Genomic DNA, 26,263 nt, shown 5'->3' on the forward strand with positions numbered 1-26,263 from the left:
CAGATTCAATATTTTGAGCTAAATTTGCTACCTTTGCAACTTTTAAAATGTTTACATTGTTTTAAAACTTTTTTAAGTACCAGAGACATTTAACAACAATGGAATTGACTTTTTCCAGGCATCTATTTTCAATGCCAGATCACTTCGATCCCTGCATCGCCACCAACTTTCCCTAGAGTTCATCCCAATGTTACTGAAATCCATCCAATCTGGATATGTACAGTGTCATCCTTGCACAAATTTCAGGTTCCTTTGCTCATCTTCAGTTGTGCTGAAGCTTCACAACATATATTTCTTCCTGAACTATATCTAGCTTGGCTATTTTGACTGAACTTGATTGGTTCCTCAAGCCACTGATTTCACCACTTTAAAACACATTTATATTTTTCACCGTAACTATAGTTGCTCTTCCACCAACTGTACATTAAAACTGATGACTTTCATTCTTCTGACTCCAGCCTTCTCCCTATTCCACCAACAATCGATAAAGAGTCTCAGATGTGAAATATTTATTCTGTTTTTCTCTTTAAAGATACTGCCTGACCTGACCTTCCAGCATTTTTTTTTAATTCATGTTTTCAACAATTGTAGATTTTTAAATTTCTTAATAGGACACTGTCCGACTCCGTTGACCCTTCCCTCGAACCCTCTGGAACTCACTCCTGGCAATTTTTCTTCCCACTTCTAAAAGCACTTCAAAACAGCACTGTGACTTTGTCTTCATTCAATACTTCTTTCATTTTTGACATGGATTGAGAACAGGTCCTTGGACAGAAAACAAGGTGTGGGAGTAAACAGGTTGTTTTTATGTTGGTAATTGTGATTAGTGGGCTACAACAGTGACTGGGATACAAGTGGAACAAGTGCTACACCTGCCCCTACACCTCCTCCCTCACTACCATTCAGGGCCCCAAACAGTCCTTCCAGGTGAGGTGACACTTCACCTGTGAGTCTGTTTGGGTCGTATACTGTGTCTGGTGCTCCCGGCCTGGCTTCCTGTATATCGGAGAGACCGGGAGACCGCTTCGCCGAGCACCTATGCTCCATCCACCAGAAAAAGCAGGATCTCCCAGTGGCCATCCATTTTAATTCCACTTCCCATTCCCATTCCAAGACGTCTGTCCGTGGCCTCTTCTACTGCCGCAATGAGGCCACATTCAGGTTGGAGGAACAATACTTTGTATTCTGTCTGGGTAGCCTCCAACCTGCTGGCATGAAGTTCGATTAATCAATCTTCTGGTAATGCCTCCCCGTCCCTCTCTCACCTTATCTCCTTGCCTGCCCATCGCCTTCCTCTGGTGCTCCTTCCCCCGTTTCTTTCTTCCATAGCCTTCTGTCCTCTCCTATTACATTCCCCCTTCTCTAATCTGGACCTCTTTCACCAATCAACTTCCCAGCTCTTTACTTCAACCCTCTCCCTCCAGGTTTCACCTATCAACTTGTTTTCCTCCCTCCCCTCCCCCCACCTTTTAACTCTACTCATCTTTTTTACTCCAGTCCTGCTGAAGGGTCTTAGCCCAAAACATCAACTCTACTCTTTTCCATAGATGCTACCTGGCCTGTTGAGTTCCTCTAGCATTATGTGTGCGTTGTCTGTAATACTAAGGTAGTGGAAGCTATGAAGCTGGGATAATATATTGGAAAAGCTTACCACAGAAGTTGGGCCATATAAAATCTGAAATTACAAGCTTAGCTTCAGCAGAGGTGACCTTAAAACCAAAAGTTCACTAATGTCTTTTAGAGAAGGAAATCTCCCATTCTTCTCCAGCTTGCATCAGTACAGACCAACAACAATGTGCTTTATTTTCTCTGAAAGACCAAGCAAACCATTCAATTGTGTAAGATTGTGAATATGTAACACAGGAGTAAAATTGGAAAGGTGACCCAACATTGACCTTGGTTTGCATATTCTACAAAGGCAAAGGCTCAGCCAGCCAGTCAAGCTTGCTCAATCTAGGGATCCATGCCAATCTCGGAGAGCTATCCCACATACATGAGTCAAGCAACAGCCTGACACCATCCTATTCCCAGAATCTCTGTTTTCAGTCAACAACACAGATTCTTTCATCAATATCCTGGGATAGCTCACATGAGAACCATGGAAATTGATATGTTTATCAATACAGTGTGGAATAGGCCCTTCTGGTCCTTCAGGCCTCACTGCCCCAACAGCTCCACAATCCCCAATTAACCCAAGGAACATTCATGGGACAATTTACAATCGTGTAACCTAATCACGGGACAATTTACACTGACCAATTAATCTATCTGGTATGTCTTTGGATTGTGGGAGGAAATGAAGCACCTAGAGAAAATGGCATCTTTCACAAGGAGCACTCCTTACAAAATGATCCCGGATTTGAACTCTGAACTTCAGAACACCCCAATCTGTAATAGCATTGTGCTAACCTATTGTGTCTGTACTGGAGAGATAAAGGTCACCTAATGTAATTTTGGATCATTGGGATCTCTTCTGGGGGAGGTATGACCTGTACAAAAGTGATGGGTTGCACCTGAACCCAAGGGGAACCAATATTCTCACAGGCAGGTTTGTTAGAGCTGTTGGGGAGGGCTTAAACTAATTTGGCAAGGAGGTGGGAACTGGAGTGAAGGAACACAGGATAGGACGGATGGTAAAAAAACAAAGATAGTGTGCAGTCAGGCTGTCAGGAAGGACAGGCAGATGATAGGACATAATTGCAGCCAGCAGGGTGAGTATCAGTACATTGGGGATGCAAGAACAAAAAGGGTAGCAAATACAGTACTCAAAGTATTATATCTCAATGTACATAGTATAAGAAATAAGGTGGATGATCTTGCTGCAGTATTATAGATTGCCAGGTATGATGTTGTGGCCATCACTAAGTCGTGGCTGAAGGATGGTTGTAGTTGGGAGCTGAATGTCCAAGGTTACATGTTGTATCGGAGGGACTTGATGGGCTGAATGGCCTACATCTGCTCCTATATCTTCTATCTTATGATAGGAAGGTCATTAGAGGGGGTGGCATGGCTCTGCTTGTAAAGAATGGCATAACATCAGTAGAAAGATGTGACACAGGATTGGAAGATGTTGAATTCTTGTGGGTTGAGTTAAGAAACTGCAAGAGTAAAAGGACCCTGATGGCAGTTATATACAGGCCTCCCAACAGTAGTTGGGATGTGGACCACAGGTTACAACAGGAAATAGAAAAGGCGTGTCAAAAGGACAATGTTATGATAGTCATGGGAGATGTCAACATGCAGGTCGATTGGGAAAATCAGGGTGGTAATGGATCTCAAGAGAGTGAGTTTCTTGAATGCCTATGAGATGGCTTTTTAGAGCAGTTTGTCATTGGCCTTACCAGGGAATCAGTTATACTGGATTGGGTATTATGTAATGAACTGGAGGTGATTAGGGAGCTTAAGGTAAAGGAGCCAGTGATCAAAATATGATTGAGCTCAACTTGAAATCTGATAGAGAGAAAGTAAAGTCTGACATAGCAGTATTTCAGTGGTGTAAAGGAAATTACAGTGGTATGAGAGATGAATTGGCCAAAGTAAATTGGAAGAAGATGCTGGCAGGGATGACAACAGAACAGCGATGGTGTGAGTTTCTGGGGAAAATGAGGAAGGTGCAGGATAGATGTATTCTAAAAATGAAGAAATACTCAAATGGCAAAATAGTACAACCATGGCTGACAAGGGAAGTCAAAACCAATGTAAAAGGAAAAGAGAGTGCAAAAATTAGTGGGAAGACAGAGGATTGGGAAGCTTTTAAAACCTACAGAGAGCAACTAAAAGAATCATTAGGAGGGAAAAGATGAAATATGAAAGCAAGCTAGCAAACAGCATCAAAGTGGATAGTAAAAGCTTTTTCAAGTATGTTAAAAATAAAAGAGAGATGAGAGTGGATATAGGACCGCTAGAAAATGAGGCCGGAGAAATAATAATCGGGGACAAGGAGACGGCAGATGAACTAATTGAGTATCTTGCATTAGTCTTCACTGTGGAAGACACTAGCAGTGTGGCAGATGTTGAAGGGTGTGAGGGAAGAGAAGTGGGTGCAGTTACTATTACAAGGGAGAAGGTGCTCAAAAAGCTGAAAGACCTAAGAGTACATCAGTCACCCGGACCAGATGAACTGCACCCCAGGGTTCTGAAAGACGAAGTGTTAGAGATTGTGGAGGCATTAGAAATGATCTTTCAAACATCATTGGACTCTGGCTTGGTGCCAGAGGACTGGAAAATTGTGAATGTCACTCCACTCTTTAAGAAAGGAGGAAAGCAGCAGAAAGGAAATTATAGATCAGTTAGCCTGACCTCCGTGGTTGGGAAGATGTTGGAGTCAATTGTTAAGGACGAGGTTATGGAGTACTTGGTGACACAGGACAAGATAGGACAAAGTCAGGATGGTGTCCTTAAGGGAAAATCTTGCTTAACGAACTTGTTGGAATTCTTTGAGGAGATTACAAGTAGGATAGATAAAGGGGACGTAGTGGATGTTGTATATTTGGATTTTCAGAAGGTCTTTGACAAGGTTCCACACATGAGGCTGCTTACCAAGTTAAGAGCCCATGGTATCACAGGAATGTTACTAACATGATTAAAGCATTGGCTGATTGATAGAAGGCAGCGAGTAGGAATAAAAGGATCTTTTTCTAGTTGGCTGACAGTGAGTAGTGGTGTTCCGCAGGGGTTGGTTTTAGGACCACTTCTTTTTATGCTGTATACCAATGAATGAGATGATGGAATAGATAGCTTTGTTGTCCAATTTGCAAATGATATGAAGATTGGAGGAGGGGCAGGTAGTGTTGAGGAGACAGGTAAGCAGCAGACGGACTTAGACAGATTAGGAGAATGGGCAAGAGAGTGGTCAATGATACAAGAATAGGTGGAGAAGTGGGTAGTGTTGAGGAAACAGAGAAACAGGATGACTTGGCAGATAAATGTCTGGCTGAGAAGCTGGTGCAGGGGGCAGGGTTTCAGGTTCTTGGATCATTGGGATCTCTTCTGGGGGGAGGTATGACCTTTACAAAAGTGACTGGTTGCACCTGAACCCGAGGAGAACCAATATTCTGGTGGGCAGGTTTGTTAGAGCTGCTGGGGAGGTTTAAACTAATTTGGCAGGGGGGTGGGAACCAGAGTGAAGGGGCTCAGGATAGGATGGGTGGTAAAAAAGCAAAGATAGCTTGCAGTCAGTCTGTCAGGAAGGGCAGGCAGGTTATAGGACAATTGCAGCCACTAGTGTGAGTATCAGTGTATTAGGGATACAGAATCAAAAAGAGTAGCAAATACAGTACTCAAGTTGTTGTATTTAAATGCACAGAGTATAAGACATAAGGTGGATGATCTTGTTGCAGTATTAACAAATTGTCAGGTGTGATATTGTGGCCATCACTGAATCGTGGCTGAAAGATCTTTGTAGTTGGGAGCTGAATGTCCAAAGTTACACATTGTATCAGAGGGATAGGAAGGTCGGCAGAGGGGGTGGCGTGGCTCTGCTGGTAAAAAATGGCATCAAATCAGTAGAAAGACGTGAGTGGAAGATGTTGAATCCTTGTAGGTTGAGTTAAGAAACTGCAAGGGTAAAAGGACCCTGATGGCGGTTATATACAAACCTCCCAACAGTAGCTGGAATGTGGACCACAGATTACGACAGGAAATAGAAAAAGCGTGTCAAAATGGCAACATTATGATAGTCATGGGAGATTTTAACACGAGGGTTGATTGGGAAAATCAGGCTGGTAATGGTCCTCAAGAGAGTGAGTTTGTTAACTGCGTATGAGATGGCTTTTTAGAGCAGTTTGTCATTGATCCTACCAGGGGATCAACTATACTGGATTAGGTGTTATGTAATGAACCGGAGGTGAAGAGGGAGCTTAAGGTAAAAGAACCCTTTGGAGGCAGTGATCACAATATAATTGAGTTCAACTTCAAAATTGAGAGGGAGAAAGTAAAGTCTGACATAGCAGCATTTCAGTGGAGTAAAGGAAATTACTGTGGTTTGAGAGAGGAGTTGGAAGGAGATGCTGGCAGGGATGACAAGGGAAGTCAAGGCTAATGTAAAAGCAAAAGAGAGGGCATATGACAAAGCAAAAATTAGAGGGAATATAAAGGATTGGAAAGTTTATAAAAACCTATAGAGAGCAACTAAAATAATCATTCGGAGAGAAAGGATGAAATATGAAAGTAAGCTAGTAAACAACATCAAAGTAGATAGTAAAAGCTTTTTCAAGTATGTTAAGAATAAAAAGGAGATGAGAGTGGATATACGACCTGCTAGAAAATGAGGCCAGAGAAATAATAACGGTGGACAAGGAGATGGCAGATGATCTAAATGAGTATTTTGCATCAGTCTTCACTGTGGAAGACACTAGTAGTGTGCCAGATGATGAAGGGTGTGAGGGAAGAGAAGTGAGTGCAGTTACTATTACAACAGAGAATGTGCTCAAAAAGCTGGAAGACCCAAGGGTATACAAGTCACCTGGACCAGATGAACTGTGCCTGAGGGTTCTGAAAGAGGTAGCAGTAGAGATTTTGGAGGCATTAGTAATGATCTTTCAAAAAATCATTGGACTCGGGCAATTACAAATGTCACTCTACTGTTTAAGAAAGGAGGAAGGCAGCAGAAAGGAAATTCTCAGTGGTTGTGAAGATGTTGAAGACATTAAGGATGAAGCTATGGAGTACTTGGTGACACAGGACAAGATAGGACAAAGTCAGCATGGTTTCCTTAAGGGAAAATCCTGCTTGACGAAGCTGTTGGAATTTTTTGTAGAGATTACCAGTAGGATAGATTTGAATTGACTTTATTTCTTACATCTTTCACATGCATGAGCAGTAAAAGTCTTTATATTACATCTCCATCTGAATGTGTGAATTATAGTAATTTGTAATAAATAGTATGTACATAAGATATATAGGAGGACAGTCAATATAGCATAGAAATACAATTGTGTCAGCGTGAATGAAATTAGTCTGATGACCTGGTGGAAGAAGCTGTCTCAGAGCCTGTTGGTCCTGGCTTTAATGTTTTGGTACCGTTTCGTGGATGGTAACAGCTGGAACAGTTTGTGATTGGGGTGACTCGGATCTCCAATGACCCTTCAGGCTTTTTCTACACACCTGTCACTGTAAATGTCCTGAATAGTGGGAAGTTTACATCCACAGATGCACTGGGCTGTCCGCACCACTCTCTGCGATTGAGGGAAGTACAGTTCCCATACCAGGCAGTGATGCAGCCAGTCAGGATGCTCTCAATTGTGCCCTTGTAGATAGTTCTTAGGATTTGGGGACTCATGCTGAACTTCTTCAACTGTCTGAGGTGAAAGAGGTGCTGTTGTGCTTTTTTCACCACACAGCTGGTGTGTACAGACCACGTGAGATCCTCAGTGATGTGTATACTGAGGAACTTAAAGCTGTTCACCCTCTCAATCCCAGATCTATTGATGTCAATAGGGATTAGCCCGTCTCCATTCCTCCTGTAGTCCACAACCAGCTCCTTTGTTTTTGTATCATTGAGGGGGAGGTTGTTTTCTTGACACCACTGTGTCAGGGTAATGACTTCTTCCCTGTAGGCCACCTCGTTATTATTTGAGATAAGGCCAATCAATGTAATGCCGTCAGCAAATTTAATTAGCAGATTGGAGCTGTGGGTGGCAACACAGTCATGGGTATACAGTGAGTAAAGTGGGGGGGGGCTTAGGACACAGCCCTGGGGGGCTCATGTGTTCAAAGTCAGAGGGGAAGAGGTGAGGGAGCCCACTCTTACCACCTGCCAGTGATCTGACAGGAAGTCCAGGATCCAGCTACACAAGGCAGGGTGAAAGCCAAGGTCTCTGAGATTCTTGTCAAACCTGGAGGGAATTACAGCATTCTCACATAAGTGTCCTTGTTCTCCAGATGTGTAAGGACGGTGTGTAGAGCTGTGGCTATTGCGTCGCCTGTCAATCAGTTGTGTCGGTAGGTGAATTGTAGGGGGTCCAGTGTGGGTGGTAGCATCCTGCAGATGTAGTCCTTGACCAGTCTCTCAAAGCATTTGCTTATTATTGAGGTGAGTGCGACAAGACACCAGTCACTCAGACATGTTACCTTGGTCTTTTTAGGTACAGAGACAATGGTGGATGTTTTGAAGCAGGAGGGCACTCTACACTGGGATAGGGAGAGATTAAAAATGTCTGTAAATACACCTGCCAGTTGTGCTGCGCACATCCTGAGTACCCGTCCTTGGATCCAGTGGACTTCTAGAAGGCCTTTTACAAGGTGCTACACATGAGGCTGCTTAACAAGGTAAGAGCCCATGGTACTACTGGAAAGTTACTGGCATGGTTAGAGTATTGGCTGATTGGTAGGAGAAAGTAAGTGGGAATAAAAGGATCCTTATCTGGTTGGTTGGCAGTGACTAGTGGTGTTCTGCAGGGGTCGGTGTAGGGACCACTCCTTTTTATGTTGTATATCAATGACTTAGATGATGGAATAGATGGGTTTGTTGCCAAGTTTGCAGATGATATGAAGATTGAAGGAGGAGCAAATAGTGTTGAGGAAACAGGAAGGCTGCAGAAGGACTTAGACAGATATAAGAAAGGTACAACAGGTTATTAAGAAGGCAAGCGGAATGTTGGCCTTCATTGCTAGAGGGATTGAATTCAAGAGCAGGGAGGTCATGCTGCAACTATACAGGGTACTGGTGAGGCCGCACCTGGAGTACTGTGTGCAGTTCTGGTCTCCACACTTGAGGAAGGATATACTGGCTTTGGAGGCAGTGCAGAGGAGGTTCACCAGGTTGATTCCAGAGATGAAGGGGTTAACCTATGAGGAGAGATTGAGTCGCCTGGGACTAAACTCTCTGGAATTCAGAAGAATGAGAGGGAATCTTATAGAAACATACAAAATTTTGAAAGAGATAGATAAAATAGAAGTAGGAAAGTTGTTTCCATTGGTAGGTCAGACTAGAACTAGGGGACATTGCCTCAAGATTCAGGGGAGAAGATTTTGTACGGAGATAAGGAGAAACTGTTTTTCCCAGACAGTGGTGAATCTGTGGAATTCTCTGCCCAGGGAAGCAGTTGAGGCTTCTTCACTAAATACATTTAAGATACAGTTAGATAGATTTCTACATAGTAGGGGAATTAAGGGTTATGGGGAAAAGGCAGGTAGATGGAGCTGAGTTTACGGACAAATCAGCCATAATCTTATTGAATGGTGGGGCAGGCTCGATGGGCCAGATGGCCTACTCCTGCTCCTATTTCTTATGTTCTTATGTAAATTAAATACAATGTTGGAAAATGTGTGGTCATGCACTTTGGTAATAGAAATAAATGTAAAGACTATTTTCTAAACAGGGAGAAATTCCAAAAACGTGAGATGTAAAGGGACTTGGGAGCCCTTGTGCAGAACACCCTAAAGGTTAACTTGCAGGTTGAGTTGGTGGTGAGGAAGGCAAATGCAATGTTAGCATCATTTCAAGAGGTCTAGAATACAAGAGAAGGGATGTAATGCTGAGGCTTTATAAGGCACTGGTGAGGCCTCACCTTGAGTATTGTGACCTGTCTTGGGCTCCTCATCTTAGAAAAGATATGCTGACATTGGAGTGGGTTCAGTGGAGGTTCACAGGGATGATTCTGGGAATGAAAGGTTATCATATGAGCAATGTTTGATAGCTCTGGGTCTGTTCTCGTTTGAATTTAGAAGGATGAGGTGGGGAGGGGTGGGAAAATCTCATTGAAACCTTTTGAATGTTGTAAGACCTAAAAAGAGTAGATGTGGAAAGGATGTTTCCCATGGTAGGGGAGTCCAGGACAAGAGGGCACTGCCTCAGGATAGAGGGGCGTACTTTAAAACAGAGATGTGAAGAAATTTCTTTAGCCAGAGAGTGGTGAATTTGTGGAATTTGTTACCACAGGCAGCTGTGAAGGCCAGGTCATTGGGTGTATTTAAAGCTGAGCTTGATAGGTTCTTGATTGGACACAGCATCAAAGGTTATGGGGAGAAGGTCAGGAGTGGGGCTGAGGAGGGGAACAAAGGATCAGCCATGGTTGAATGGCAGAGCAGACTCAGTGGGCCAAATGGCTTAATTCTGCTCCTATATCTTATGGTCTATGGTAATCCCACCTTCTGGCACTAGGTCCGGATCCTGCAAGTCACTGCTCCAAGTATACATAAAACACTGGAGAAAATCTCAAACACGAGGAAATCTGCAGATGCTGGAATTTCAAGCAACACACATCAAAGTTGCTGGTGAACGCAGCAGGCCAGGCAGCATCTCTGGGAAGAGGTACAGTTAACGTTTCGGGCTGAGACCCTTCGTCAGGACTAACTGAAGGAAGAGCTAGTAAGAGATTTGAAAGTGGGAGATCCAAAATAATAGGAGAAGACAGGAGTACTGGTTGACAGTCCATAATGTACTGGTTGGGCACAGGAGTACATTCAGCCAGAGATTCATTCCACCGAGATGCAACACAGAGCGTCATAGGAAGTCGTTCCTGCCTGTGGCCATCAAACTTTACAACTCCTCCCTTGGAGGGGCAGACACCCTGAGCCAATAGGCTGGTCCTGGACTTATTTCCTGGCATAATTTACATATTACTATTTAATTATTTATGGTTTTATATTGCTATATTTATACTCTATTCTGGGTTGGTGCAACTGTAACGAAAACCAATTTCCCTCGAGATCAATAAAGTATGACTATGACTGTGCGGGGGAGGAATGGAGCCAAGAGCTGGACAGTTGATTGGCAAATAAGATGAAGCCACACTCAGGTTGGAGGAACAACACCTTATATTCCGTCTGGGTAGCCTCCAACCTGATGGCATGAACATTGACTTCTCAAACTTCCTCTAATGCCCCATCTCCCCCTCGTACCCCATCCGTTATTTATTTACTTATATACACACATTCTTTTTCTCTCTCCTTTTTCTCCCTCTGTCCCTCTGACTATACCCCTTGCCCATCCTCTGGGCTTCCCCCCACCTCTTTTCTTTCTCCCTAGGCCTCCCATCCCATGATCCTCTCATATTCCCTTTGCCAATCACCTGCCCAGCTCTTGGCTCCATCCCTCCCCCTCCTGTCTTCTCCTATCATTTTGGATCTCTCCCTCCCCCTCCCACTTTCAAATCTCTTATTAGCTCTTCTTTCAGTTAGTCCTGACGAAGGGTCTCGGCCTGAAACGTCGACGGTACCTCTTCCTAGAGATGCTGCCTGGCCTGCTGCGTTCACCAGCAACTTTTATGTATGTTGCCGGAGAAAATCTCACTGGTTTCTGTCTGTCATGGTTTCAGACAGAGGGATTTTCAAAGGAGTTTTCCTCATCTCTCCTCTAATCTTTCTACCAAGTCCAATCACAACTGTGACAATGAATATTCAAGGTGTGGCATATTTGGCGTTGCTTACAGTTTCAGTTTAAGCTCCATTATTTGGCCTTCTGTGCTAATAGATTTGCCTTTTTAACTACCTGATTGACAATACCTCTACAAGTATTCTCCAAGGTCCCTCTCTTCCACACTGATCAATATTGCACCATTTATATCTGTTCTTTGGTCTATCTCCTAACGCTTCCTTCAGTTTTCTCTGAATTGAACTCCTTGATATTTTACTGCACGACTGATTGAATCAATGAAGGGGAATGAGCAATGCTGGAGCTGCTTTGCCGTGAAGGTATGGTTGGTAGATTCGCAACATTGACTTTGGAGCCAATGAAATCAAAGCAAACATGGGTTAGATAACATATTGCCATTTATCATCTATTGCATTCCAACAACTGATAAGCACAGATAGTTTAATCAGCCCAACAGGTTGTGAATCAGTACCAACACATGCTAAAATCAATAGGTTCAAGGCAGATTAAACAATTTAGAACTGTGCTCATAAAACAATGTAGCCATCAGCAGTTGCACAAATCTTTTCTACTATAATCTAACAACCTACTGTTCTACCATTCACAGAAAGCAAGAGGAACAACCTTAATTCAGTGAGAAGAGCAGATCTGGGTTAGCATCCTGCATACCCAAACTTGGTGCCCATCTGAGGAAATAGCTGAGTCATAGAGGCAGCAGGTGACAGGGATAAGCAATCCTGCAATGCTTGGATAAAATCAAAGCTGTGCAACTTCTCAAACCCCCAGTCATGAATGACAATGATCATTTAAGTACCCAGCAGGAGGACCAGGTACGAGGACTATTCTCAATCTTAGCGATAGCGAAGCTGCAACCTGCTTTGGGCAGAAGTTTCAAGTGGATGGCCTTTGTTTCCCCTTGACATCACCACTTTTATCCAAGCCAGACTGTGACAATTTCCACATTACAGACTAGGTCAAGAACAACCTGAGAGCACAGGGTATAGGTTCCAAAAATATCTGAGGCATAATACAAGAGATATGATCCAGGACCATCCACCCCTCTACCAAAGCTGCTCTAATATAATCACAATACAGACATTTTCCTGGCAAAGTGGAAAATTAACCTGTTATGAAGTGTCCACCAAAAAGCAAGATACACTCAAAATGTAACACCTTAAGGCATAACAGCAGAATTAGGCCATTTAGCTCATCAAGTCTGCTCCATCAATCCATTATGGCTGATTTACTAACCCTCTCAACCCCATTTTTCTGCCTTCTCCCCATAACCTTGGACACCCTGACTAAGCCATTGCTATGTCCTGTATAATCGATGTCCTGGGAAGCGAAGACATCATACCCGTAATTAATGAAACTGTGAGTGCAAGTCTGAGGCTGTGAGCGACTCACCTCCAACGACCCAGAGAATTTCCATTATCTACAAGGCACTAGCTGGGATACGATAGTAAAATCTTCTCCTATCCCAGCAGCACTGAATTACAGAAATCATTTCTTGATGAAGATGTCATCCAGTAATGGATTACCATGGAAACACCACAAGCTTCTATGACAGCTCCACACAAACCTCAGCTTCTACCTCCACAAAGGCAAGTATAGCAGGGACGTGGGAACACCCTACCACTTCTAAATTTCTCTTCCGATCATGCATCATCCCACTTTGAAAATTTCTGCCATTTTTTAGTCACTTCTGTGTCAAGATCCTAGAATTCCATTCCCAACAGCATGGTAGGAGTCCTCCCAGCACAATTTGTCACAGCAATTCACACAGCCAGCCAACACCACTTCCTAAAGGGAAGCTTAAAATAGATAATAACTCGGGCTCTGTTAATGATGCTGAAATACCACATTTGCTTGAATAATGGTATAACTGTTCTTAAAACGGTGAACTGCTATATACAGGAACAGCATTCACTACAGTGTCCTCAAGGAGCTGGGGTGGCTGTTCCTCTGAAACCTCCAAAACCAATATAGTGAGGGCAGTTCCATTCTGCTGGAGTGAAACAACATGTAATACTTAACCTTTTTTAAAGTTCTTTCATGGAACAAAGAGCAGAGGGCAATGGCAAGTGATATCAAAAAGCTTCTCTTCTGCCACAGAGTCATACAACAGAGAAACAGAGATTTCGGCAAACAAAATCTGAGCCAATTACACTAATCCTGATTGATTCTTCCCATAATCTCATCAGTGACCCCAGTATTCTACCACCCACCTGTACACCAGGAGCAATTCACAGCAACCAATTAATCTATCAAACCGCAAGTATTTAGGATGTGGGAGGAAAACAGAGCAACTGGAAGAAATGCACTCAGTGACAGGGAGCACATGCAGACTCCACACAGACAGCACAGGAGGTCAGGATCAAACCCTGTGAGGCTGCAGCTCTATTAGCTGTATCACCAGGCTGTTCAGACTGAGCAGTCCTTTTACATTTCTTGCCAGAAAAGAACAAAACTTTTTTCACCTGCAACAGTAAAAATATTGCTCATGGGATGAAAAAGAAAAATTGATTTACAAACTTACTCTACATTTTTAGTCCAAGGTTCTGGGTCACTCATGGTCATGAAGACGCAGTTTGTTAATATGGTAAACATGATGAACAAGCTAAATAATTTGCAAATCAGTGTTAAGGAATAGGAATGAAGATTAATCATTATACATGTCAACCCCCACCTCTGTGCCCCCCCCCACCCATAGCTCATACCAAGAGCTAAGTCTTACGTTGAACATAGCTCTTCAATAAAGGGAAAGTAAGCTCCAATCAGAATCACAATCCAATGTAATATCACTGGTATACCATACGTCATGAAATGTGTTGCTTTGTGGCAGCACTACATTGCAGTACATAACAATATAAACTATAAACTACAATAAAAATAAATTTATAAAAATATATATAATTAATTAAATAAGTGCAAAAAGAGAGGGAACACTAGTGAGGCCGTGTTCATGGATTCATTGTCCATTCAGAAATCTGATGGTGGAGGGGAAGAAGCTGTTTCTGAAACATTGTGTGTGTATCTTTAGTGTCCTGTTCTTCCTCCCTGATGGTAGTAATGAGACGAGGGCATGTCCTGGGCGATGGGTGTCCTTAATGATGGATAACGCCTTTTGAGGCTGGAAAAGCTAGCGGCCATGATGGAGCATGACACAATTTGGCATGCAACAATTGACATAAGTTAATTCATACTATTTGTGCTAATGAGCATTAGCATTTGAATTCTTTTCCTCTCTAAAGCCATTCTGGAGCTTTAGAGCAGCGGTTCCAACCTTTTTTATGCCATGGATCCTTACCATCAACCGAGGAGCTCATGGGCCCAGGTTGAGAACCCCTGCTCCAGAGAGATATCCATTTGATCTAGCAGTTTATTACATTTATCACACCTCCTTTGTTTCATCCAGTTAATTTTAACTTATTTTCCAAGTTTATCCCTAATTCCATGGTTGCACTTAACTAGAAGATCTACAAGATCAGTGATATTTATTGACTTGCGATTTTATCATTAAGAAAGAAGGATATGAATGTATTAGAACTTTAATGGCGATTCTTCTTAGGGGGTGAAAGGGACTCAGCAGGTACACTGCAGGTGTTGTCGTGAATCGAAAGATGGCCTTCCCCTTGTTTAGGACAATGAATGTCTGAAACAGAAGATAAAACACAGGTTAATGTGACAGTGGAATTGGTGGAAACCCCTACATAGCAGTTAGAAGCACCCGCTCTCCTACCTATTACTACTTATGGGTTACTGCTGCTAAATTTAAATGTGTTGGGTAATAATTAACAGGTCAGAAGGCAATATCCAAAACATGATATTATGGTGTTGATGTGCACTATACCTGCCACTACAGATGCGAGGAAGAATAATTTCCAGTTTATGGCCCCTATAAACCATCGCTTGCATGGGGTAGATAGAGAACACAGAATATATATGGAACAGCACAGTACAAGAAGATGCCCAGGATGTCTGTGCGCCATAATATCAAATAAAGCTAATCCCACTTGCCTAGCCATATCTCTCAATTCAAGGTAGATATTCAGAGATTCAAATTATGAATGCAGTATACAGCCCTGAAATTCATCTTCCCACAGAGAGCCACAAAACAAAGAAAACCACGGAACTCATTCAAAGAAAAACATCAAACTCCCAATGCACAAAAGAAGAACAAATTGCGAAAACAGCAAAAATAGAGCAAAAAACACAGAATATAAAACATCAAGGTCCAACAAAACAGTCCAGGAATGCTCAGTTTCAGCTCGTTTCAATCAAACAGTGTGTTGTTCCCCTAACGTTATATACCTGTCTAAACAATTCTTAAATGCCACCATTTTGTCTGCTTCCAAGGCCACCCCTGTAATAGGTCACAATGAGTAATACAGCAGATAGGCATGTTTGTAAAAGGAATTTTCAAAGTTCAAAATAAATTTATTATCAAAGTACACGTCACTATTTACAACCCTGACAGTCATTTTCTTGCAGGTATACTCAATAAATCTACAGTATAATAACCATAACAGAACCAATGGAAGACCGCTGAATTTGGGCGTTCAACCAAAGTGCGGAAGACAACAAACTGTGCAAATACAAATGAAGAAAAGAAAACAATAAATAAATAAACTATAAATTTTGAGAACATGACATAAAGAGTCCTTGAAAATGAATCCATGGGTCGTGGGAGCAGTTCAGTGATGGGGCAAGTGAAGTTGAGTGAATTTATCCCCTTTGGTCAAGAGCCTGATGTTTGAGGGATAGTAACTGTTCCTGAACCTGGTGGTGTGGGTCCTGAGGTTCCTGTACCTTCTTACTGATGGCAGCAGTGAGAATAGAGCGTGGCCTAGGTGATGGGGATGCTGCTTACCTGCAGCAGCGTTTCATGCAGATATGCTCAGTGGTGGGGAGAGCTTTACCTGTGGTGGACTAGGCAAATTCACTACTTTTTGTAAGATTTTCTAATCAAGGGCATTGGTGTTTCCTACCAAGCTGTGTTGCAGCCAGTCAATATATTTTCCACTACACATCCATGGAAGGTTGTCAAAGTTTTAGGTGTTATGCCGAATCGCCACACATAATTCAATAGCCTTCCTTTCTCTATAGACAAGGGTGTTGGCAACAATTTCAAGACCCGCCTGAAATGACATGAGATACTTCACTAGTGATTTCTGGTTGTTCAGTAAGTGGATGACTAGCTGCTAAAAGTACCCTACCACCAGCCCATCCGTCCCCACCTCCCATTTTCCTGGAACAACAGTATCATTGTACAATTAAGCAGAAAATTTAGGGAACAGTCATCAGTTCAGGAAGCATCTGTGGAGAAGCAAACATCACCAGTTAATGTGATGTTTCATTGAGATTGGGAAAACTTAATGGTAAGGTATTTTTAAGGTGCAGAGAATGGGTGGGGGATGAATGCCCAAGAGTTGAATGACGAAGGACATTTAGAAGTCATTATAAACTACAACAGATCAGTCTTTGCCTACACAGAGTCATAGAAAAATGCAGCACAGCTCCATCTAGTCTATGACAAACCATTTAAAATGCCTACATCCACCAACCTGCACTGGGACCATAGCCCTCCACATCCCTACCATCCATGTACCTATCCAAACTTCTCTTAAACATTGATAGCGAGCTTACATGCACCACTTCTGCTGGCAGCTCGTTCCACACCCTCACCACCCTCTGAGTTAAAATATTTCCTCATGTTCCCCTTAAACTTTTCACCTTTTACCTTAACCCATGATCTCTGGTTGTAGTTCCACCCAATCTCAGTGGAAAAAGCCTGCTTGCATTTACCCCCTCTGTACCCCTCATAATTTTGTATACCTCTATTAAATGTCCCCCCAAACTTCTACATTCCAAGGAATAAACGTCCAACCTATTCAATCTTTCCTTGTAACTCAGGTCCTCCAATCCTGGCAACATCCTGTAAATTTTCTCTGTACTCTTTCAACCTTATTTACTTCTTTCCTGTAGGTAGGTGACTAGAACTGCACACAACACTCCAAATTAGACCTCACAAACATCTTGTACAACTTCAATATAACATCCCATCTCCTTTACTCAATACATTGATTTAATAAGGCCAATGTGTCAAAAGCTTTCTTTATTACCCCATCTACCTGTGACACCACTTTCAATGAATTATGGACCTGTATTCCCAGATCCCTTTGTTCTACCACAATCTCAGGGTAAGACCTACCCTGGTTGGTCCTACCGAAGTGCAAGACCTCCACTTTTCTGCATTAAATTCCATCTGATATTTTTCCAGCTAGTATAAAAACTAAGACACAAAAATCAGCCACCACATATCAAGAGTCAAAGTTACAAAAAAAAACATATTTGACCTGTCATGTTTCTTATCAGTGATTTTATGGAAAGACACAAGCCAGGTAAAAGGTAAAAGATGTAAAAATATACTGCCTAAATCACAAGAGCAAATCAATCAGTGATAAAGCCATAGAGAGATACAACACAAATAAAAACACTTCAGCCCACCTTGTCCACAATCACCCATTTACACTGATCTCACAGTAATCCCTTTTTTAAAAAATTCTTTACACATTCTCATCAATTCCTCCTGAAAATCTAGCTGGTACAAACTAGGAAAAAGGAAATTTGTAAACAATAGCAGGAATATGTCTATACAAAACAGGCTCCAGGACAGACGAAGGTGGGTGATAACTATAGAACTATTTTAAGAAATCCAGTGTTTTAAAGCCTTACTGATCGAAAGTAATCTAGTTTCCCTTATCTACGATGAGCAGGCACTATCTCAATCTGTAAGCACAGAATTTGTGACTTAATGATTTTGCTTGCTGATGTCTATAAAAAAAAATGTCTGGAGTAATTTTTAAAATATCCTGCTCTTGATGAAACATACAATATGACTGAAGCACAACAGGAAATATTATGTTAGCTTATGTACTGCAATTGAATCCTATCTGTGTCAGTCAATAACCTCCTACCATTTGTATCGAATTTTCTTTTCTGTATTCTGTATGCAATATATCACAGATAATGGAGGGAAAAATCTACCTTGCCTTAGTCAATAAATGAATTCCATATATTCCTTCTGCTGTTGCTGTATGATATAACATTGGGGCTGATCTTCTACCTGTGAGAGGTGGTGGAAATTCAGCTAAGGAAATACAGTGGCATGCAAAAGTTTGGGCACCCCTGGTCAAAATTTCTGTTACTGTGAATAGCTAAGCGAGTAAAAGATGAACTGATTTCCCAAAGGCATGAAGTTAAAGATGACATGTTTCTTTAATGTTTTAAGCAAAAAACTTTTTAATTTCCATCTTTTACAGTTTCAAAATAACAAAAAAGGAAAAGGGCCCGAAGCAAAAGTTTGGGCACCCTGCATGACAAAAGTTCTATTTTAACTTCATCAAAAAAGTTCTATTTTAACTTCATCAAAAAAGTTCTATTTTAACTTCATCAGTCGACAGGACTTGTTTCCAAAATGCATCAGGCTTGTTTAGATTTCTATTCAAGAGGTCCCTTTGAACCTTTTGAATAGAAATTTTTGGCCGCAATGAGCAAAGGTATGTTTGGAGAAAAAAGGGTGCAGAATTTCATGAAAAGAACACCTCTCCAACTGTTAAGCACGGGGGTGGATCGATCATGCTTTGGGCTTGTGTTGCAGCCAGTGGCACGGGGAACATTTACTGGTAGAGGGAAGTATGAATTCAATTAAATACCAGCAAATTCTGGACTGTCTGTAAAAAAGCCAAAGGTGAAAAGAGGATGGCTTCTACAACAGGATAATGAACCTAAACACACCTCAAAATCCACAATGGACTACCTCAAGAGGCGCATGCTAAAGGTTTTGCCATGGCCCTCACAGTCCCCTGACCTAAACATCATCGAGAATCTGTGGATAGACCTCAAAAAAGCAGTGCATGCAAGACAGCCCAATAATCTCACAGAACTAGAAGCCTTTTGCAAGGAAGAATGGGCGAAAATCCCCCAAACAAGAATTGAAAAACTCTTAGCTGGCTACAAATAGCGTTTACAAGTTGTGAGACTTGCCAAAGGGGGTGTTACTAAGTACTGCCATGCAGGGTGCCCAAATTTTTGCTTCAGGCCCTTTTCCTTTTTTGTTATTTTGAAACTGTAAAAGATGGAAATAAAAAAGTTTTCTTGCTTAAAATATTAAAGAAATGTGTCATCTTTAACTTTATGCCTTTTGGAAATCAGTTCATCTTTTACTCGCTTAGCTATTCACAGTAACAGAAATTTTGACCAGGGGTGCCCAGACTTTTGCTTGCCACCGTAGCACACCCATTAAAGTCTGCTGGAATTGTGCAGGTGATGGGAACAAGATGATGTTCACATCACAATTATCAGCTCAGCATAAATCCACAGCCTTGGCTACAACAAACAGGGTATTGTGTATGTTAATACATGAGAAAATGTTTGGGGCGTTGAGGGAAGGGTCCGATAAAGAGTGGAAGGCAGAGTATGGAGGATGTTGGAGGTCACAATATGGGGCCAACAGGATTTGATGGGTAGTCTTTCAGAGTAATGCGAAACAACCTGGAAATTAACTTTATTGTGTTTCATTCCAGGAAAAAAGTATCTCGTTTTAGTGGCAAGGCACTGAAAATGAGGGCATTGTGCAATTAAATTTAACTCCGCCATGGATGGTCCCAAGCCCAGCTGCAAAAGGAGGAGGGTTGGGTATGGGGCTAATAACCCCATCACATAAAACCCAGAGCTACAAAAACGCCAACAGAAGTACCAAAGACCTCATTCCTGGGAGAGGAAGGACTTTTATAGAAGACGTATAAAGTTGTGTGGTGAAAGCGGAAGCCACAGGGCCAATCAAACTGCTGCCCAGGATGGAGGACTCTGGCAAGCTGCTGACAGCGGCCTATGCCACAGTAGGGGAGATGGGCTTAAGAAGAAGTAGCAATTCAATTTCCTGACACTGGTGACTTAGGCATGAAGATCCACCTGAAATATTTTACTTGCAACAATATACAATATTTAGGTGGCTAATTCTCTTGTTAGAAGGAGAAGGGCCTCACAAATATCTGCAATTTGTGACCACTGGCAGCATCAAGACAATCAACAGTGTTTTTGTATTCATCCATTCTGCCACGGAAACCTCCTAAATTTGCTCCTACCCCAAAAGTTAGGAAATAGCCGGTGACATACAATACCACACAAAAACTTCCATGACTCTCATTTAAAATGCAGCAAAGATAAGAAAGGAATGCCTAGAAAATGGAACTCTTTTCCTTTGCCAATTGGTGGTCACTCAACATGTAAAGGGGCACCAGAAGGGCACTTCTGGGCAGTTCTATTCAGAGGGGAAGCAGGAGGAGGAACAATAGAATTTCAGCAGGAGAGTATTGAGTATAGGAGTTGGGACGTAATGTTGAAATTGTACAAGGCATTGGTAAAGCCAAATTTGGAGTATTGTGTACAGTTCTGGTCACCAAATTATAGAAAAGATGTCAACAAAATAGAGAGAGTACAGAGAAGATTTACTAGAATGTTACCTGGATTTCATCTCCTAAGTTACAAAGAAAGGTTGAACAAGTTGGGTCTTTATTCTTTGGAGCGTAGAAGGTTGAGGGGGGATTTGATAGAGGTATTTAAAATTATGAGGGGGATAGATTGAGTTGACGTGGATGGGCTTTTTCCATTGAGAGTGGGGGAGATTCAAATAAGAGGACATGAGTTGAGAGTTAGGGGGCAAAAGTTTAGGGGTAACATAAGGGGGAACTTCTTTACTCAGAGAGTGGTAGCTGTGAGGAACGAGCTTCCAGCAGAAGTGGTAGAGGCAGGTTCGATATTGTCATTTAAAGTAAAATTGGATAGGTATGTGGACAGGAAAGGAATGGAGGGTTATGGACTGAGTACAGGTTGGTGGGACTAGGTGAGAGTAAGAGTTCGGCATGGACTAGAAGGACCGAGATGGCCTGTTTCCGTGCTGTAATTGTTACATGGTTATATGGTCATATGTACAGAAAAGACCCAGGATAATATAGCTGTAGTGTTCTGAAGAGAGCTGTATATTGAGCTGTACTTTACAGGGGAGACTCTCACACCGTTATGTAATCTATAACAAAATCTACAGCTTGGCACCATACAAGTTAACAACTAATCAGAGGAGCAGTTTCCACAGGCTTCCTCATCCTCGGCAATAGGGACATCAAACATGTGAGTGCAATCACTTAGTATGTGCTTTATCTCAGACTCATCCCTCACATTTTAATTGCTGAGCCCCCCAGGAATAATATCCTGCAGGTTACCATTGACCAAAAAGCCAGCTAAATGAGCAAGTGAATCCTGTGGTCATAATACCAGATCTTTTTCTTTCCTAGTTTGCCCCTAATTATCATTTACTTGTCCTTGTCTTCCAACTTCAAAGGTTTCCCTGCCCAACCTGGCTCTACCTGTCCATCATCTCTCACCCCTCTATGACCAACCTATCACCTACCAGCCTGTCTCACTCCTCTTCCTCTCTTCTTTATGCCAACTCTACACTCAGTCCTGATGTAGGGTCTTGAGCCAAAACATCAATAGTTCCCCCTACAGACACTGCTTGGCCTATTGAGTTCCTCTAGTAGTTTGCTTTTTGCTCCAGGTTCCAGCACCTGCTGCCTCTTGTGCCGCTAGAGTCTGGGTATCTTATAATGAGAGTCACATATCCTCATAGCCCAAAGACTTCCCAGCATCTACATTCCAAACATCAGGATACTTTATACTTTATTGTCACCAAATAATTGGTACTAGAACGTACAATCATCACAGCGATATTTGATTCTGCACTTCACACTCCCTGGATTACAAATAATAAACATTAAAAATAGTTAAAATTAATAAATATTAAAAATTTAAATTATAAATCATAAATAGAAAATAGAAAAATGGGAAGTAAGGTAGTGCAAAAAAAAAACTGAGAGGCAGGTCCGGATATTTGGAGGGTACGGCCCAGATCCGGGTCAGGATCTGTTCAGCAGTCTTATCACAGTTAGAAAGAAGCTGTTCCCAAATCTGGCTATATGAGTCTTCAAGCTCCTGAACCTTCACCCGGGGAGAAGAGGGACGAAAAGTGTGTGGCTGGGTGGGTCGTGTCCTTGATTATCCTGGCAGCACTGCTCCGACAGCGTGCAGTGTAAAGTGAATCCAAGGACGGAAGATTGGTTTGTGTGATGTGCTGCACCGTGTTCACGATCTTCTGCAGCTTCTTTCGGTTTTGGACAGGACAACTTCCATACCAGGTTGTGATGCACCCTAGAAGAATGCTTTCTACGGTGCATCTATAAAAATTAGTGAGGGTTTTAGGGGACAGGCCAAATTTTTTTAGTTTTCTCAGGAACTAAAGGCGCTGGTGGGCCTTCTTGGCAGTGAACTCTGCTTGGTTGGACTAAGTCAGGTCATTTCTGATATTGACCCCAAGGAACTTAAAGCTTTTGACCTGTTCCATTTGCGCACCACCGATGTAAATTGGGTCGTGCGGTCCGCGACTGCTTCTGAAGTCAACAACCAATTCCTTCGTCCTGCTGACGTTGAGGGATAGGTTATTGTCTTCGCACCATGCCACCAAGTTCTTAATTTCCTCTCTGTACTCAAACTCATCATTAACCGAGATATGGCCTACAATTGTTACGTCATTAGCAAACTTATATATTGAGTTTGATAGAAACTTGGCTACACAATCATGGGTGTACAGTGAGTACAGCAGGGGGCTGAGTACACAGCCTTGTGGGGCACCAGTGCTCAGAGTGATTGTAGAGGAGAGCTTGTCCCCTATTTTTACAGCCTGAGTCCTGTCTGTGAGGAAGTTGAAGATCCAGCTGCAGATCTGAGTGCTAAGGCCCAGGTTCCAGAGCTTAGGAATCAGTTTATTTGGAATGATGGTATTAAAGGCAGAGCTGTGGTCAATGAAAAGGAGCCTTACGTATGCGTCTTTATTCTCCAGGTGTTCTAAGGAGGAAAGTAGGACCAGAGAGATGGCATCTGCCGTTGACCTGTTGCTCCGGTAGGCAAATTGCAAAGTGTCGAGGTTGACCGGTAGGCTGTGGTTGATGTGTGCCATAACCAATCTCTCGAAGCACTTCATAGCAATTGATGTCAGAGCCACAGGTCGATAGTCATTCAGGCATGCCACCTTGCTCTTCTTCGGCACTGGGATTATTGTTGCCTTCTTAAAACACGAGGGGATCTTAGACTGAAGCAAGGAGCAGTTGAAGATGTCAGCAAACACTCCAGCTAGCTCGCTTGCACAGGCCCGAGAACCCGTCCTGGGACGCCATCTGGGACCGTCGCATTCCTTGGATTTATCTTCAGGAAGGCCCTTCTAACGTCCTCCTCGGTGACAATGAATCTCGATGCCACCAGGTCCGGTTCATCTGGAGGGAGTGGGACGCTCCTCTTCTGTTCGAATCCTGCGTAGAATACGTTAAGTTCATCAGGAAGAGAAGCGCCACAGATATTGATATTCCCAGCCTTTTCTTTGCACCCAGTGATCTCATTTAGACCCTGCCATAGTCTACTGGCATCCCTCTGGTTAGCCTGGGCTTCCAACTTGGAAGTGGATTGTGGTGGAATACTGTTCACTTGCCAGAGTGAATGCAGCTCCAACAATACTCAAGAAGCTCAGCATCATCCAGGGCCACTAATCCTTTTGATTGGTATCCATCCGTTACCATTAACACTCATCTCCTCCGTCATCACTGCAGAATCTACCATTTACAAAATGTACTGCAGGTGCACTCTTAGTCTTCTATGACAGCACATCCAAACACTTCAACCTCTGTTACCAAGAAGGACAAGGGCAGTAGGCCCATGGAAGCTCCACCACCTACAGATTCTTCTCCAGGTCATCCTGGCTTGGAAATATATCAGCAGTCATTGAAAATGAAAAAAAAAAGTCTGCAAATGCTAGAAGTCTGAAGCAAAGACAGAAGATGCTGGAAATACTCAGCAAGTCAGGCAGCATCCATGGAAACGGTAATCTCAACTTGAATCGTTAATGTTGTTTCTCTTTCCATAAATCCAGAGTGCTTCCAACATTTCCTGCTATCTTTGAATTATCATCATTACTGGGTCCAAATCAAAATAGAATAAAGATAAAATAAAAATAAAATCCTAGAACCTTTACCTGTCAGTACCAAATGAACTGCAGTGGTTCAGCACCACTTTCTCAAGAACAGTAAGAGAAAGATAACAAATGCTGGCTTTTGTAATAATGGGAAGAACTCACAAAAATGAATCACTTCAAGAAATAATCACAAAAGTCAAACAAACCACATTAGTTTGCTTCATTTTAAAACAAGATATGGCTGAAGCAGCTAAGTCTAAAATCAAAAACTGTATCTCAGAACTAGAAATAATTGTGTGCCATGATTAATGCACAGTAGTGTTAAAGTAAAGCCTATCAAAGGACTCTTTGATTGTGGACATGGCTTACAGTTTCCTTCACATGTTGCTGGATACACAAACAAAAATAAATTGACTGACGGACTGGGGCAAGGTCTGCAAAGTCTATGGTGAGGGAAAATCAATAATCCATGGTGAGAGGGAGGGTAGTGGCTGCTTAGAGATTGGAACCTTGTGTAGGGATGGAGGGAGATTGAAGCCTTGACCTTGCATTTGGAGTTTGGGTAATTTGCAATGGCTAGATATGGTAAGAAGGGAAAATAATCAGAGAATATGGAGTAATTAAGTATTGGGAACTTGGTGGGTGGCAATTCCTCAATGAGGTGGGGTGATCACAGGAGTTGGGGGCCAAAAGTGGACCCTGGGCTTATTGGGATGGAGCAGGAGTGGGATCAGTCACGAGAAATCTTGGCAATATGGGATGAGAAATAAGGACACTGGCAGAGAATGTGTTAAGTAATGGGACTTACCTTTGCTGGGTCCCATCACAAACAGCAATATTATAACATAGTCATCCCAGGAATTCTCAACAGTAGGTGCTTTGAGGACAATGTCAATAACTTCCCCATCATTCCTTCAAGATATCATTGCATGCGTTTCTAAGGGCTGTTTCATAGGCTCAGATATTTTTCACTTTTTCCATCTATATATTTCCTCCATTTTAACACTTAAAATGAAGATTTTTATTGGCTGGTTTACAAATGTTTAAGTTTTGTTTGCATCTTCTTAAAAAAAAACAAAAGAGCCCGCACCTACACTCAGAGCAAGATCTGGACACCATTCAGGCTTGCACTGAAGTGATCTGTCATTTTCACATCACATAAGAGCTTGGAAATATCTCCAATATTTGAAAGATAAATCACCTTCCATTGACATTTAGCAACATTACTGTTGCCAAGTCCCTCACCAACAGTACCCTGAGTGTCAACACTAACTGGAAACCTACCCGGATCAGCCACAGTTGGCTACAGAGGCAGATCAGAGGTTGCAAGTAATTGACTTTCTGAATCTTGAAGCAGTTCCTGTAACTTCCAAAACAAGAGCGTGTTGGAATACTTGTCACTTGTACAGATCCAACATCATGACAAGAGTTCGTGAAGGCATAATTTCACAGGAAATAGGTATAGATGGAAGCACGATGGCCTCTTGAGCTTATTCCTCTATCCAAAAGGATTGATCAAGGCCTGAATTTCTTGCCTTAATTTTCCTATAAGCTTCAACTCTCAGACTTGAAAATGGTCAAAGATTATGCTCCACAGTTCATAGGGGGAGAGAATTCCTGAGCCCAAGGAGGAAATTCTTCCTCTTGACCAATTTCTTATTCTGAAACAATGCTCTTTTATGACAACATCCACGTAGAAACCAACCTCTGAAATCCCCTCTAAATCATATAAGGTCTCATCTCTTTCTTCTAAACTACAATAAACCTATGTGTAAAATTAAAACTGGAAATTCTGGAAAATCAGCAAGTCAGGCAGCAATCGTGCAAAGAGAAACAGTTCATGTTTCAGGTGCAGAAGCCTTCATCGGAAG

The 26,263-nt window shown here is 42.2% G+C and overlaps 1 protein-coding gene across 1 annotated transcript in view; it reads right to left on the minus strand.

Annotated features, from left to right (window-relative positions):
• The window catches only part of scn4ab (sodium channel, voltage-gated, type IV, alpha, b), a 218,761-nt gene that overhangs the window by 110,092 nt on the left and 82,406 nt on the right, over positions 1-26,263 (minus strand). The window contains exons 3-4 of the mRNA XM_063037680.1: positions 14,851-14,969; positions 13,854-13,943 (exon numbers count right to left, since the gene is read on the minus strand). Coding sequence (XP_062893750.1) covers positions 13,854-13,943; positions 14,851-14,969 — 209 coding nt within the window. The remainder of the gene's footprint in view (positions 1-13,853; positions 13,944-14,850; positions 14,970-26,263) is intronic.

This window comes from Mobula hypostoma, chromosome X1 (genome assembly GCF_963921235.1).
Source record: "Mobula hypostoma chromosome X1, sMobHyp1.1, whole genome shotgun sequence".
Lineage (NCBI taxonomy): Eukaryota > Metazoa > Chordata > Chondrichthyes > Myliobatiformes > Myliobatidae > Mobula > Mobula hypostoma.